General features: G+C 37.5%; 1 protein-coding gene across 4 annotated transcripts in view; it reads right to left on the bottom strand.

The window, feature by feature from the left end:
• Window positions 1-10,869: 10,869 nt before the first annotated feature.
• TASP1 (taspase 1) overlaps window positions 10,870-17,295 on the bottom strand; it is a 326,885-nt gene continuing 320,459 nt past the window's right edge. For all 4 annotated transcript variants that reach the window (XM_069075434.1, XM_069075433.1, XM_069075435.1 and 1 more), the window contains one exon: window positions 10,870-11,849. In XM_069075434.1, the coding sequence (XP_068931535.1) occupies window positions 11,794-11,849 (56 nt within the window). In that variant the 3' untranslated portion in view covers window positions 10,870-11,793. The remainder of the gene's footprint in view (window positions 11,850-17,295) is intronic.

Consider the following 17,295-nt stretch of genomic DNA (forward strand, 5'->3'; position numbering starts at 1 on the left):
CTCACACAGGGTGAGTTCACAGAAAAAGTGATACAAGGACACTATCAAGGTCTCTCTTAAGAACTTTGGAATTGGGTGTGTGACACAGGAGACCCTGGCACAGGACTACCCAACAAAGCATGCTGCGCTCTATGAGCAAAGCAGAATTGAAGTAGCTTAAAAGAAATGTGAGATGCACAAATTTAGAGAATACACCTCAAATGCTCACATGGACCATTTGTGTCTGTCCTGTGGTAGAGCCCATATTGATCTGTTCGGCCACAGTTGGACATACTCCAAACTGATTCGAACACAGTGATGCCATTTTGGTCCTCTTTGAGAACAAAGGACAGCTGCCACCACCATACAGTACAGAATTTTACAGGAAGAGAAGTCACGGCCATTGACCTATCATTTCCATACTCTACTTCTGTTTTTAAACAAATCAAGACATTTTCCTTTCTGGAAATTCACATTATTTTTTGCCTTTTCTATAACCATTTACATTTCACTTTTGTAGTTGTTCTGTTGTTTTGGTCATGTCTAACTCTTTGGGACCCCATTTGGTTTTTTTTGGTTTTGTTTTGTTTTTTGCAAAGATACTGCATTTCTTTCTCCAACTCATTTTACAGATGAGGGAACAGAGGCAAACAGGGTGAAGTGACTTGCCCCTCAGGGTCCCACAGTTAGTAAGTGTTTGAGGTCAGATTTGAACTCAGAAAGATGAGTCTTCCTGACTCCAGACCTGACACTCTATCCACTGCACCACTTAATTGCTCCTTAAAGATCACTAACACTGGTTTAATAATAATATCTACCAGCTCTTTTAATACCCTATCAATAAATAAAAAAAATAATTATAATAGATTCACTACTGCAAAGTGCTGTTCTTTTTTGTTTTGTTTGTTTTTTGTTGTGTTTTTTTCCTTGGAGGGGGGAAGGTAGGGCAATTGAGGTTAAGTTACCCAAGGTCACACAGCTAGTAAGTGTTAAGTGTCTGAGGCTGAATTTGAACTCAGGTTCTCCTGACTCCAGGGCAGGTGCTCTATTCACTACACCACCTAGCTGCCCCTAAAGTGCTATTCTTAGCAGTAAGCATGTAAGGATAAAAAATGAAATTTTCCCTTCCTTCAAGGAGCTGACATGCTGAACACGTGTGTTTATATATACATACATATATATTTATATACCCTGTGTGTATGTATGTGTGTGTATGTATATATATAAATGTGAAGGAGTATATGTGTGTGTAAGAGACACATACAGAGATAGAGACAGAAATAGAATTGGGATAATCAGGAAAGGTCTTGTGTAGGAAGGAGGATGTATCTAACCTTAACTTTGAAAGAAACTAGGGATTCTAAGAGACAGAGGTGAGATTATAATACATTGTAAGAATGGGAGAAAATCTATGAAGGGGCACAAAGCAGTTGAAGTATTGGGTGTGAAAAATAACAAGAAGGCTAGTTTGGATGGACCAAAGCATTCATGAAAGGGAGTAACAAATAAGACTGAGAAGCTAGGATGGATTCCGGTTATAAAGAACTTTAAATGCCAGACAAAAGAGTTTGTACTTGATCCTAGAGATCACAGAGAACTAGATTTCATTGAAATTGTCATGATCAGACCTGTCCAGAGGAAACACTTGAGACAGAGATAACAATTGGGAAGCTATTGCGAAAGTCCAGGTAAGAAATGGAGAACTCTGGGCCATGTAAATGGAAAAAAGCGATTGATGTGAAAGACATTGTGGATGTGAACTACCCCAGATCACATGAGCTCTTAAGCTAGGGATTTGTGAATTTAAAAAATTGATTACTGGATTCTAATATAATTGGTTCCCTTTGTGATCCTATATATTTAATTTTATTAATTTAAAGACATTATCCTAAGAAGGGGTCTATATGCTTCATCAGACTGCCAAATGGGTCATGACATGGAAAAGGTTTAAAAACTTTGCCCAAAGATAAAGAAATTAATTTAGACTATTCACTGGAAGGTCAAATAATGAAGCTAAAGCTTATATACTTTGGCCAAATAATGAGAAGACAGGACTAATTGGAAAAGACCCTGATGTTGGGAAAGATTGAAGGCAAAATGAGAAGGGGATGGCAGCAGATGAGTTGGATAGATAGTGCCATGGAAAAATGAACATGAACTTGGAAAAACCTTGGGAGAGAGCAGAGGTTAGAAGGATCTGAGAGTGCTATGGTTCATGGGGGTCATGAAGACTTGGACACAACTGGACAACTGAATGCCAGGATCTAGTTTATCTGGTTTGAATCTCAGCTCTGATATTTAATATGTGGGCAGGCCACGTAATTTCTCTGGGTCTTAATTTCTTAATTTGTAAAATGAAAGGCTTGCACTAGATGCTCCCTAAGGTTTCTTTTAGCTCCAGAGCCTATGACCCATGAGCATGGTTTATTTACCACCAGTGCATGGTTGTGAAACCTGAATCATAAACACAAGGAATTATTTTAGATATCATATAGTCTAGTATTCTCATTTTACAGTTGAGGAAACCTAGGCCAAGAAGGCCAAGGTGATTGGTCTAGTCTTCGGGTAGAGGGACCTAGAATCCTAGTCTTTTAATTGATAATCCAGTGCTCTTCCCTCAGCATCCCTAATATCTAATATGTCACCATGCAGAACCTGATGTGTACGCAGTTAATTCAATTCAATCCAATCCAACAAACATTTCTGAAGCACCTACTACATCAAAGACGCTGTGTTCAACAAGAGGATGTAAAACAAAACCAAAAAAAAGAGGAAATAGTTCTTGCCCACAAGGAGTTTACATTCTGTATGGAAATACAACATGTAGATAGATAAACAAACAAGCAAATAGATGAATGAAGATAAATGAATAAAAGTAAGCTGGATAGATAGGTAGATAGACAGAAAGAAAGAAAAGAAAGAAAGAAAGAAAAAGGAAGGAAAAAAGAAAGAAAAAAGGAAAGAGAGAAGGAAAGAAGGAAAGGAAGGAAGAAAGGAAGGAAGGAAGGAAGGAAGGAAGGAAGAAAGAAAGAAAGAAAGAAAGAGAAAGGAAAAAGAAAGAAAGAAGGAAAGAAAGAGAGAAGGAAAGAAGGAAAGAAAGGAAGGAAGGAAGGAAGAAAGAAAGAAAGAGGAAGGAAAAAAGAAAGAAGGAAAGAAAGAGAGAAGGAAAGAAGGAAAGAAAGGAAGGAAGGAAGAAAGAAAGAAAGGAAGAAAGGAAGAAAGAAAGAAAGGAAGGAAGGAAGGAAGGAAGATGGAAACATGTATATAAGATAATTTGATGACAGTGACATATAAGTGGGTATGGAATGGCTTCACAATTGTGGTGGCAACTGAGCTGATCCCTGAAAGAGACGTAGATTGTAAGAGGAAGAGAGAAGAGAATGAATTCCAGGCATTGAGAACAGTCTGGGCAAAAACATGGAGGCAGAAGATGGAACACTGAATTTGGGAAACAGAAAGGTGGCCAGTTTGACTATAATAGAGTCCATGGAGGGAATAATGTGTTATGTCTGGAAAAGTAGGCTGGAACCAGATTGTGAAGGACTTTAAATGGCAAGTGGAGGAGTTTATATTTTATCCCAGAAGCAATAATGAGCCACCAAAGTTTATTGAGTAGAGGAGTGACATGGTCAAATCTGTGTTTTAAACTACAGTATTCCTTCTGCAGATGTGTAAAAGACAATTTGGATATGGGAAAGATTAGAGGTGGGGAAACCAATTTAGAGGTTATTGAAGTACTCCAGGCAGGTTAGGAGGGCAGACTACAGTGGAAATAAGTGGAGATAAGTGAATGATAAGTGGATGCAAGAGATAATGCTGAGAAAGAATCAATAAGAATTGACAATTAGTATATTTATAAATTAGTTCCAAGTGATTAAAAAGAAAACCTGTGTACCAAACTTAAAATCTCTAGATAGTGTCCCCCTCTTCTTCTTTCTTAAGAAAACAGGTTCACTCATTAGAGTCTACTTTAGGACAGACTTTGGGTCTCATGGTGACCAGCAGTGGATATCAAGACTATTATTCAAAAATGTTCCTTTTCTTTATTTCCTCTGAGGTCTTGTGGACAAGCTAAGAAAGCCCTATGGTTTTCAAGATTAAGGAAATACTTGTCTAGTTTTCTCTGGCTTTCCCCCATTGTGGTTTTAGTGCTATAGTGACTCTCCTTTCCAAAGGAAAAACCACCATGGTCATTTTCCTTTCCAGGAGTTCGACTTTTGGTCTCAAGGAACCACCTTAGGCTTGGCTGATGGTTTTCTAGAATCCAGATGCACTATCTTCAATGATTGTCTGAGCAAGGACTACATTTAATCCTTCCCTTGGTGTGTAATCTTTAGAGCCAGTCACTGGCATTCTCATGCTGAAAAACTGAGGGGTCAGCATAGGAATCTCTTGTTTATTCATTCAGACCAATGAATAGTGAACTTCTTATAAACTTTAGAGAAAGCATGTGCCTTATCTCTGCTTAATACCTTGAGATGGGGAGTGGGGTGAGAACAGAAGGGAAATATTGTCCTCTAAAAAAAGAGGGAAATTAAGAATAGGTTCAGATATCAGGTTCCAGAATCCCTGTGAACCATGACGCCTTGAACATACATTTTTTTTTAAGTCTGGATTTCCCTTTATTGCTGCAAACTCTGGTATGCTAGCATTCCTCCTTGCCTTGGGACTACAACCCAGGACTGTGATCTTGATCTGTGTGTAAGCAGTGAAAGAGTCCTGCATCAAATGCCAGCAAAGGGACCCCTGTAATCTCCTTCTGACCAGTTGTCCAACCCCCTTATTGTCTAGGGCTGAGTGCTCCAAAAGCCTCTCTTGCCAATTCAGTTGCCCCCAGGGCCTGCTGCTGACTTGCCAGGGTGTTGCCTGTGCTGTGTTCTACTCTCAGACCTTTCCTGCCAATCTTCTAAGTTGTCTTGGGCTGGAAAATTGTTTCACCACATCCTTTTGTGGGTTCTGCCATTCTAGAATTTGTTTTGAGGTATTATTTAAAGTTATTTGGGGAGATTTGGGAAAGCTCAGGTGAGCTTTTGTCTTTTTTCCACCATATTTGTGGCACCCCCCTCCTTCCTACACCATGTTCTCAACAGACCATTATCAACCAATACTGAAGCCACTGACTGTATACCTCAGGTTGAAGTCAATCCCTCTCTAGCCAAACTTCCAACCGAAGAAGAGGTTTTGAATGTCATTAGGCATCTCTTGCGTAGCAAAGACCCTAGTGCTGATTCCATTCCAGCATAGATTTATAAGGAAGGGGGTACAATGCTCATACAAAAGCTGACTGAAATCTTCTGGGTTATATGGCAAGAGGAGATTATCCCCCAGAACTTCAAGGATGTTTCCATTGTCCATCTCTATAGAGGAAAAATAAACAGGTTGTCCTGTGGCAATCGTATGGGGGTTTCTCTCTTAGTCATCACTGGCCAGATTCTTACCAGAGTCTGTTAATAGGCTGGTCTTTCACCTGTAAGATAGTCATCTACCCAAGAGCCAGTGTGGTTTCAGAAAGTGCTGAGGAATGATTAATGTGGTGTTTACTACCTGAAAACCCCAGGAGAAATGCTAGAAACAGAACAGAGATCTTTTTACAATGTCTGTTAGTCTGACCAAGGCCTCTGATACTGTCAGCTGTGAGGGCTTGAAGGAAGATCATGGCAAAATTTGGTTGCCCAGAGAAGTTCATAGTACTCCAGTTTCACAATGGCATGTTTTCATGAGTTCTACATAATGGACAATACTCTTGTGCTCTCCCAGTTACCAGTGGAGTGAATGGGGGCTGTGTGCTTGCTCCTGTGCTTTTACATGTGTTCAGAGATGTTGTCAGATGTCTTCAACAAGGATGAAAACAGCATGAAGGTCACCTAGTACACTGATGGTAAACGATTTAACTTGAAAAGGCTACAAACCAAGGGTAAAATGGAGGGAGAGTTGGTGTGTGTGAATTTTTATTTGAAGATGATTGTGCACTCAGTGCAGCTTCTGAGACTGAGATGTAACAAAGTATGATTCGATTCTCTGCCATTTGTGCTAATTTTGGCTCGATAATTAATACCAAGGAAACAGAGGTTGTCCACCCTCCAGCACCACATCATCTGTGCATGGGACCATTAATTTTGAATGCTGTGGATAAGTTTTCTCACTTTGGCAGTAAACTTTTCAGGGATGTCCCCATAGATGATGGAGGCTGTCACTGTCATCTTGACTTTTGTCTTGCTACTAGAATCCAATGACGCTAGAGGAGAGTGAGGCTAATGATTTTGCACAGCGCTGCCTCACTTAAGTCCAATTCACTCGAAAATCAAAGCATCACCCTCATGATGTCATTAGTCTTCTTTGAAAAAGAAGAATGAACAATGATAACACATAGATGATGAGGTTGATGCATGCATTGCCAGAGCTAGCTCAATGTTTGGGAGGATCTAAAGGAAAGTGTGAGAGAAGAGGTATTAGGCTGCCTACCATGTTGAAGGTCTACAGAGCCTTTGTGCTGACCTCACTGTATGTCTGTGAAATCAGGATAGTATACCAGAGCCATGCCAGGAAACTGAATCACTCTCATCTGAATTGTCTTAGGAAGATTCTGTAAATCACCTGGCAAGATAAGGTATCAGACACTGAGGTCCTCTTTTGGGCTAAACTACCAAGCATTCAAACTTTGCTGTAGAGAGTAACTCCGGTGGGCTGGCCATGTTGTTCAAATGCCAAATTTGCCTAAATGTCCTAAAAGATTATTTTATGGAGAATTCGCACAAGGCAAACATTCATATGGAGGTCAGAAGTAAAAGAAGGATACTCTCAAGGTCTTTTTAAAGAACTTTGGAATTGATAGTGAGACATGGGATACACTGGCATTAGACGACCCAGTATGGAGTGGCTGTATCAAAGAAGGCACTGTGCTCTTTGAGCAAAGTAGAATTGTAGTAGTTCAAAAACAAACGCACAAATTTAGAACCATCTCCACTCCAAATGTCCATATGGACTGTTTGTGCCCGACCTGTGGTAGAGCATTCCGAGCTCATATTGGTCTGATAAGTTACAGTCAGACACACTGCACCTTGACCCCAAATATATAATTTTGGTCTTCTTCAAGCACAAACAACAACCAATCATTAAGCACCTACTGTTAGATATTGTGGTAAGTTCTGAAGATATAAGAAGAAAAAAGAAAAAAAGTCTCTTCTTTCAAGGAGCTTACAATCTAATTAGGGAGACAACTTGCAAATAACTTTCTACAATCAAAAAACATATAGGATAAATTGGAGAGATTGCCTCAGAGGGAAGAAATTAATATTTAGGAGGAATGAGAAAGGCTTCTTGCAGAAGGTGAGAATTCAGCTGAGACTTGAAGAACCCAGGAAAGCCGGGAGGTAGAAACGAGGAGGGTGTTCTAGGCATGAAGGGCAGTCAGTGAACATGACTCAGAGTCAGGATACAGAGTGTCTTGATTGAGAAACATCATGGGGTTTGTGTCCTTGGATTGCAGAAGGCAATTAATTAATTAATTAATTAATGCTTTTCAAATTAATGAATTGGACAAAAATTTCCTTGGGATGTTTCAAGCAGGATTAATGATTTAGTTACTGATTGGACTAGATTACCTCTGAAATGCACAAAAAAATTGTAAGATTTTCTAATTTTTGGTGAGTGTAAAGGCAGAAAGACTTGTATCTATGCCTGCCCCATAAACTCTTGGCCATTTTTCATAGAAATGGACCCTATTTTCTCATCTGTAAAAAAGGGATTTGGACTTAAGCTCTAAGCTTCCTTCCAGCTATGATGTGCAATTCTGGGAGAAATTCAGAACCACAAAAATAGTAGTACGCTTTCCCTAAAATCTCCTGCAGAGTTTATTCTTCCCTCTTTCTGACAAAGTCCAGGGGATTCAGACATGCCAGTGGACTGACTCAGACTGTATCTGAGTTATGTATTCAAACTAAATAAAGAATAACTTAAGAAAACGGGAGTCATCCTTTCAGAGTCTGCTAGAGGAGTGACTTACTAGATCTAGATTTAAAAGAGGTGCTAGCTTTAGCTCTGATAATTCTATTTGCCAAGGTCAAACAGATTGATTATTAAGAATAATTACATGTACAAATAACCAAACGCCCCTCCCAAAAAAAAGAATAATTACATATACTCTGAACCTTATAAGGATGGAATGCAATACAAAATAAAATCACCTAGTATGTATGGTTGAAGGCATCAAATGCACTTAACCTTATTTATGGGTGGGTAATCAAGGCAGGACAAAATGACACAAAAAGAATACTGTATAGCTATCACATTCATCATATTATAAAAATATAATGAAAATGTGCTTTCTCTTCAATTATCCCTCCATTTCAGAACAGGATGTATGTGACATCTGATTTACCATGAAGTTTGACAGTGGCAAGCACATTGCCTACCAATCCTACCCAGCCACCCCCAAATCTCTATGTCTAATCTACAAAGTAAACAACACATTCGAGATTATGGAAAGTTAAATTTTAAGGATTAATAACAATTGATCTTAATATGGAATTTAACTCAACAAATATTTATCAAGGCCTATCATGTAGGGGCTTTGGGTTAGGTCAAAGACAAACAGTTCTAGACCTCAAGGAGCTTATAAAGAAAATTACACGGTCTATAAGAGGAAATTGGTAAGCAAAGTCTCAGTTATTTCTAAGTATCTGCTATCCATGGGATGGGGGAAAAATCCCATAAAGCAACTTGCATATTTTTATGTGGTATATTTTTAATGGTAACAAGATATGGTAAGACCATGTATGTATCTAGAGACATCATGTATGTATCCTCATGTATATCACTTAATTGGCAACCTAAGCTATTCAGAATATAGATGAGAACTATAGTAGTCCAGGAAAGTGTCAAAACAGTCAAAAAAGAGATTACAAATTTGATATACTGAAGTTTAGTATTATATCACTCATGAGAGAGGTGTTATGGAGTAGATTAATAGCAGTCATTTAAGAAAAGACAAAGTTCTGTGAGAAGAAAGTATACTGACAGCAATAAAAAGTGATAATCGATAGCAAGGGTGAGGACAAAAAAAAAATTACTCCTCTCAACATCCCCCCCACAAAAACAGATAAGGCCCCATAAGTCTATAGCTATTGTAGGGGAAAACAGAAGAAGCCCAAATAGGCTCTGAGGACAGTGCTGTATCGCACAATTTAATTTGAATAATACAGTGAGTGATGTTCACAGTGATGACCCTGGATAAATCAAGAAAATTATGTTTAATATCCTCCACTTAATAAGAAAGAGAATGTATAATATGATAACGATCTCTATTTTGGCACTTGAAGTGGTAAGCTTTAATTATTTGCAATATCACATGGCTCAACAATGCTTAGATGAAAAATGAATCACTATATCAGACAGAAAAAGGAAGGGAAAACCTCAATAAAAGAATTATTTACCACTCTGAAGTAAATATTGTTCATGCTAGGTCTGAGTTGATCATCTATCTTCATGGATGCTGGAATCTACTGCTAAGCTCTTCAGAGGAAAAGGGGCTGTATGAATCCAACTGAGTGTTTATTAGTTTGATTAAACAGTCCATGTAATAACAAATAGATATTTCAAATACAGCTGTTTCTGAAACTTGTTGACATTGGCCAGATGAGCACATGGTGCTTATTTTCTTATCAGCTTCTAATTTTGTGTGAAATAAAGTCAACTCCAAGCATGGTTAAAAAAACTGCAATTTCTTTTATTATTTTCTCCTTTACCCTAAGTTCCTTTGAGGAACAAATTTCCCTTGCCTGTTAAGTTTAAAAGGATTTTTTTAACCTGTTGGTTCTAAGTCTAACTTTCTCTCCCTGCTCATACAAAGTAGTTAGATTGAAAAAATAAATGTAGTTGGAGAACTGGGAAAAAAACTAAAAACCTTTCTTTTTCCAAGTGTTCTGAACTGACTACAATTGTTGAAAGCAAATAATTTTGTATCTTCAGAAAAAAGAACTTTAAAAACAAATCTCTTAAAAGGGAGTGAAATAAAGGCAAAAGGCTGATGAAAGAAAAAGCAAACCTAGTGAAATACATTCGATGAGTTTCATTCTCCAAAGTGTCCTAATAGTTATATATATATATTCAATCCAGTCCCTGAAGGAAGACAGCCATCAGGTAACATGTCTTTTAAGATACTTGAGGACAAAGACTCCTGACCAGTAATCCCAACTCTGCTAACTTTGTAACCTTATTAAGCATGAGAAACAGATATTATGGCACCAACTTGTCTACCAGAAAATAGCAAAACAAATTTAATAATTGCCTGTATGATGAATACAAAGTCAGCAACTCCCAAATCATTCATATTTATACCCATTCCATTTTGCTTGCCTTTCCTTTATAATTTTACCATACATTGATGTGAAGTGTATAATTTCTTCTTGGACTATATCAGTTCCCATCCAGAGTCATGATTATAGGACTTCCTCTCTCATTGTGCAAGTCTATCTTTAGCATCTTTTTGATAATCCTTCCTCATACATCAAAAAACAAAACAAAAAACCCCAAGATTTTCATCTTCTGAGAAGTTAAGTATCAACTGAAATGATCTCTTTTGAGTTGGCAATACAATTTTTACAGGAGTGCCTCTTACTTTCATCTAAAAACTGATCTTTCATGGCATGATCATTAAAAAAAAAAACCAACACTAAATTTAAAGAATACTTTATTATAATTATGCAATCAGCAAAAAGCCAGAAGTGGACTTTAAGAATGGTAGAAGCAACAAATGATTTTACGTATGTAGTGGAATTCATGTCTGGTCTTTAGAAAAAAGCACTTTTCTAGGAAAGCTCAAAATATCCTTCTGGTCTTGGCCCAAAGAGTTTAAGTGACAAAAGCCTGTGAAGAAGACACTTAAATACCACAGACAGTAATATGTTTGCTTTATTTTTGCATCTTTATCTTAAAAATATATTTAAACAAGAAACAAAGATAATATTGAATCTCTCCATAAACTTTGCTGTCATATTTACAGTGTTACATTGCAAATAATATTCCATTATACACAAACTAAAGACTGTGCATTACTGTACTCTATCTTTAGGTAATTTCATAATATAGTACATAGAGCTTGAAGCTATGCAACATTTAAGCTTATAAAAGCTTGAGGAAAGAGGTACAACCTTTATCATAAGACTAGTTTTAAAAAGGTCTGGCCTTAATTCTTGGCTAGATTGTTTCACTGAAACCATTCTTTTGTTAAAGAAAAATGCCCTGTATTAGGGATGAGAATAAGGGTTTAAGTCACCAATAGATTCACTTAAACCATTAAAAAATAAAGAACCTTTATTATTAATTATTATAATAAATGTAGCACAACCACTGTTCAATCATATAAACAACTAGCTATGAATTCTGTTCATCTCAAACTTAACAGGAAAGACAGTTGCTACAGTTTTAATAAATCAAAATGTTTTTCCTGTAAATTTAGCTCATTTTTGTAAACATTGTATAAGTTTTATGATGTTAGTTTATTCATACCTGGTTTTTATTTGCACGATGAGGAAAAGGAGTTTCTATTCCATTGGGGGAAACACACACACATCTGCTCACATAGTCACACCCTTACACTATCACACACTCACACATCACTAAGAGTAGAGACTACAGCAGCACTTGTGTCTCAAGTTATGGTGCACGTGGTTGCAATAAGAATGATAAAATGAGAATAAAATACCCAATATCTGTTAAAAAAAAAAACCAGCTCAGGCCCCCAAGTGCCATTTAAACACTTCATGCTGAGCCAGAGGGGTTCAGTTCACCGAGCTCTCCAGGCGGCAAACTCCTCCTTCAATTGCCACTGACTGTCCTGCCACAGCACCAGGAGGAAGTCTTGAAATGTGAGTCTGTAAAAAAAAAAATTGGTGAGAATATTAGTAGTGCTGCATCCACTACAAAAAAGAAAAAAAAAAGAACTTGCTCTGGCCATGATTCTGTGACTAGACCTCTCTTATTACCCAACACTTCTGCACATCAATAAGTAAAAGTAACTAATGTCAATGATGTGATGTTGCAAGCTACAAGTGCATTATGGATCATCAAAATAAGATTAAATGATGTTCAGTATAGTTGTGGAGGGTCCTATGTGAAGGGTGAAGGATTTTTAAATATCATTCCATAAGCATTAATTAATAGGAAGCTACTGAAGGGTTTTTAGTGGAAGAGTGACATGATCGTGGGGAAGTACAATATAATAGGGCAACAGACTGGAAAGGGGAAGAGTCTTGGTAGATAGTAAGGAGCTGGGTGATGACAGGAATAATAAGAAGAAGCAGATACAAGAGACATTACAGAAATAAAGCCAACAGAACTTAACCAGTGAGCTTTTCAGTTGTACTCTGAGATAAGAGACAGGGAAGTTTCTATTGGCATAACACAGACACAGCCATCTATCTCTCAGGTCACAATAACTTCAGCCTACAATCCCATACACATGATCTCTTCATAATTATCTGAGGCAAAAAAAAAAACAACAACCATTCAAAGAGCTGTCAACATTTAAAATTAAAAGCTACACAATGGCTAATTTTGTAGTAATAATTCTTTTTTTTAGTTAAAAAATTTTTTTTTAATATTTTGCTTTTTGGAGGGGGTAAGATAGGGCAATTGGGGTTAAGTGACTTGCCCAAGGTCACATGACTAGTTTTTTGTGCTAAATGTCTGAAGCTGGATTTGAACTCAGGTCCTCCTGACTCCAGGGCCGTTGCTCTATTCACTGTGCCACCTAGCCGCCCCAATGGCTAATATTCTTAGGAGACCAAAAATATACACAAGAAATCAAATATGTAGTAGTAAAGATCACAAAATATGGAAATTAAACTTTTGGTATATTGAGTTAAGGCCCAACCTACAACTATGGTAGTAATTTGGGGGTTCCACACACACATGCCATTTTAAAATTAAATTCAATAAACTATTTTTTAAGGGTGGTACAGATTTGTGATTTCATCAGCATATGTAATTCCCAATGAGGAAACACTCTCCACTAATGCAGAGCCACAATAGTTCTGCAACTTACATTCTTCAAATGGCTTGGGTCATTGAAAGGATGTAATTTACTAAGGATCAACATGGTCTTTGTGTGACAGAGGTAAAAGGAGAACCTAGGTCTTCCAGACACATTCCCCAAGCACCTACCATGCTAGGTATTGGAGATACAAAAACCAAAACAATCTCTACCCTTAATCCTACTGGAGGGATATAACATGCAAACATAGAAGAAAATACAAAGTATATATCAAATAATTCAAAGTAATTTTAAGAGCTAAAGAATACTAAAATGGAGGGAGGGAAATTTATTTACATCCATTGTTTGCTGTGACTCCATTGGTTTCTATTCTTAATCTACAAAAATAATAAAAACTAACTTCACTTTGAAAGCTACCTCTATGAAGATAATTTCCAAAACTATATTCCACCCCAGCCTTTCCTCTGTCCTCCAGTCACATATGTTCAACTACTATCTTCCTATCTCCATATGAGTGGTTCACTGGCACCTTGATTAACAAGCATAAAACTGAATATGGTGGCCAAAAAAGAAGATGTTACCATAGGCTGCAGGAAGAAAGGCATAGTTCCCAGTGGCTAGCGAGATGATCGATTTGAGGTATTCTGCCATCTAGAATACTATATGCAGTCTTGGATGTCACATTTTAGGAAGGCTACTGATAAGATTGAGAGAATACAGAGGAGGATAATTAGGATGATGAAGGACCTCAAGATTATGCCATGTAAGAATCAGTTGAAGGAACTGAGAAAGTTTAGCCTAGAGAACAAAAGACTTGGGAGGATGGGAGAAAGATTTCTTCAAGTACTTAAAGAGGTGTCATATGGAAAAGGGATCAAATTTATTCTGCCCTAGAAGGAAGATCTAAGAGTAGTGAGGCAAAGCTAGGTTCGATTTAAAGAAAAATTTCCTAATAATTAGTGCTACCTAAAACTGGAATGTGTTGCCTTAGGAGGTTCTCCCTTACTGAAGGTCTCTGAGCATAGGGCCTTTTATTTATTTGCTGCATAGGGTTTAAAAAGGATTCTGTTCAAATATGAGTTGCATATGGCCTAGGGGTCCCTTCTTGCTTTGTCATTCTGTAGCATAACTAATTCATTAAACATTTTAGGACCATAATCTTGAAGTCATCTTTGACTCTCTCCTTGTATCCAGTCCTCCTTTTCTATTCCCACTGTAACCACCGTAGTTTAGGCCCTTAAATTCTTCTCTGGACTACTGTAACAGCCTCTTAAACAAACGCTTTATTAAGACCTAACTATGAAGGAAGATCCATAGGTAGGGGTAGTGGAATGAATTTCTTTGTCCACTGCTGCTTTCAATCAATGGGTTTGTAGCACCAAGTTAGCCCACGGAAGGTATGCTGTGAACAAATTAAATCCCTAGCCCACGTGATGTTTATGTGTAAAGAAGGGGACCACAAAGGGCTCCCCAGATGAGTCAGGAAAAACAAACCTGATTCTTTGGATATTTTCTGGGAAAGATCATGCTGACAGCAAGCAAGGAGTAATACATCATTCACATATTAATAAGGCACAGAGGGTACAGAGGTAGATAGCATGCAGTAGAGTAGGAATAAGGTGGAAGATGGATGTAGAAGGCAGAAAAGAGATGGAGGAAGGAGAGGAGCATGTAGAATGACTTAGGTCACTGTAGACTGCAGTAGGGAGCACTCAGGCAGCATGGACCTGTGGCAGATATAGGAGTGCTTGAGGGGCAGGGTTTTGGGTCCCATTTTCTTATAAGGTTCAGGTGGGAATGATGGCCTCTTATTTACACCATCTTGGGGTTTATGCATTAACATATCAATATCATCCCAAAGTTATCAATTCCAGCTTAAACTTCCTTAATTAGCAAATTATTTCTCTGATTTTATTGCTCATGTCTGGAGCTTATCTGCAGCATGTAACTAAGGGGTCATTAGTGGGGCCCAGCTGGCATCTCCTAATGTAGCATATCATTTCTGGATATGGCCTTAATTTAGGAGACAGTTTTGCTGCTTTGTTCTCCTTTACATTCTTAATTTCTATTTATTATTTATTGTTCCCTTACAGTGGTTACTTATAGATCTGCTTACTACACTAACTGGTAGGGTAGTGGGGGGGGGGGAACCACAACAAGACAGAATTTCTGTACAACAGTTTCATTGTCTTTATTTCCTCTCCAATTCATCATCAAAGTATTTATTAAGTACCTACTATGTGCCACATACAGTGCTAAAGATACTAAGCTAAAAATGAAATAGTCTCTGCCATCAAGAAGATAATATTTCTCATGTTGCTTTCTGCATAATCTTTATAATGTATCACTCATCACTTCACAGAGATGTTCAGAAATTTTTCATGACTAACTTATTCACTGCTTAGGAACCTAAAATATAAACTTCAGTAGTTGGCCCTTTAGATCCTCTTCAATTTGACTGTCTAACCATATTTCAAACTATTAAACCTTCATGTTAAGATTAATAACATCAATAATAATAATAATAGCATTTATATAGTATTTTAAGTTTTGCAAAATACCTTACAAATGTATTTCATTTGATCCTCACAACAATCTTATAAAGAATTATTACCCTCATTTTCTAGATGAGAGAGCTGAGGCAGAAATAGTTTAAGCAGCTTGCCCAGGGTAACACAGTAAGTGCCTGAGGTTGGATTTGAACTCAGTCTTCCTCACTCTAGGTCCAGCACTCTATCCACTATGCTACCTAACCTCCAGGCAAAATAAATTATTTTCTACCTCCCATCCCCTTTTTAATGTTGCCCTCTTCTGTATGTATGGTTTTCTTCATATCACTAAATGACTGGAGTCTACTTCCCCTTTCCCCCTTCCCATCTCTGCCTGAAGTCTCCCCCTTCCTGTAAGACCTAACTTAAATGACACCTCCTTCATGAAATCTTCCTTGTCCCCTGCAAATGAAAATGATTACTCCCTCCTGAAATTTCTGAATGAAAAGGAGATATTCAGGCAAAGTGCTCTTAACTTACTTTTTTTTTTATAATGATCACTTGAGTATTTGTCATTCTTCTTCCATGAGACTGTAAACTTTAGGGTAATGGTCTATATAGTCTGTCTCACCTTGTAAATGGTAGATGCTTAACAAATGTTTGTTGAATTGATGAAAATTATTTCTCAGAAATTACTGATAAGAAGAATGGGAATGCTTGCATTTTACTAGGAAAAGGTACAAAAAGTTATTTCCAAACCAGATTGAATGCAATATAAGAAGATATCCAACCATTTGTGCAATGTAATACAATCCCATTATTAGCTAGCAAATGTACTGCTGAATTCCAGAAAAATCAAGTCATGATCATTGAAATAATGAGAGCGAATAAGTAATGCAGCAACAAGAATATGAGACATAAGAGAACCAAGGATTGACTTAGGGGATTCCCATAGTTACTAGGTAGGGAGGAGGAAGACCATCAAAATATAAATAGAGGAAGGGGGGCAGCCAGGTAGCACAGTGAGTAAGAGCACCGGCCCCAGAGTCGTGATGACCTGGGATCGAATTTGGGCTCAGACACTTAGTACCCACCCAGAAACACCTGTCTGTGTAACCTTGAGCAAGTTACTTAACCCCAATTGCTTAAAAAACTAAAATAAATAGAGGAAGGGCAAAAGGAGATTGAAGAGGAGAATCAGGGCACTGTTGCAGGATAGTGGATGTTTACTGAACAATAATTTTAAGCCAAGAAAAGATGTTCATTAGTTTCAAATGCTGTAAAGAAATCAAGAACATGGACTTGAGAAAGTACCACTGAAATGAAAAAGGTCATTGATGACCTTTAAAAAACAGCTTTTACAAAATAAGGACAGAAGGCAGATAGCAAGCAGTTAATGCAGGAAACTAAGAATATTATCTTAATGGAATAAACAAATTGCGTAAAGTACCAAATATTCCCCTTGGTCTCTTAGTCATACCAGATAAGGGCAGACTTTCCAAATTCTTCTTCTGTCCTCAAATACCCCATCACCAATAATAAATACAAACATACCTGATGCCAACTTTATGAAACTATTTGTAAGCCCTAAAGAAACTATTTCATAGCTTGCTAACTATACATAGCTACTTCAATGGGTCCACGAGCCCATTTGTATGTGTAATTTCCCCAATGGGAGAAATCACAACCCTTCCATACCACCTTCTAATAATTTGTAATTATTGTCCTTTGCCTTTCATAATGAGGATTTCTCCACCACTCTGGAAGCCTTTTAGTATTTCATGAGTTCTAGTGTAACAACACAAAAGTCATAGATCTGTTATTCATCACTTTCAC

This window comes from Petaurus breviceps, unplaced genomic scaffold, assembly GCF_028583685.1.
Source record: "Petaurus breviceps papuanus isolate PSGF00001 unplaced genomic scaffold, PetGlider_PUasm1.0 90919, whole genome shotgun sequence".
Classification (NCBI taxonomy): Eukaryota; Metazoa; Chordata; class Mammalia; order Diprotodontia; family Petauridae; genus Petaurus; species Petaurus breviceps.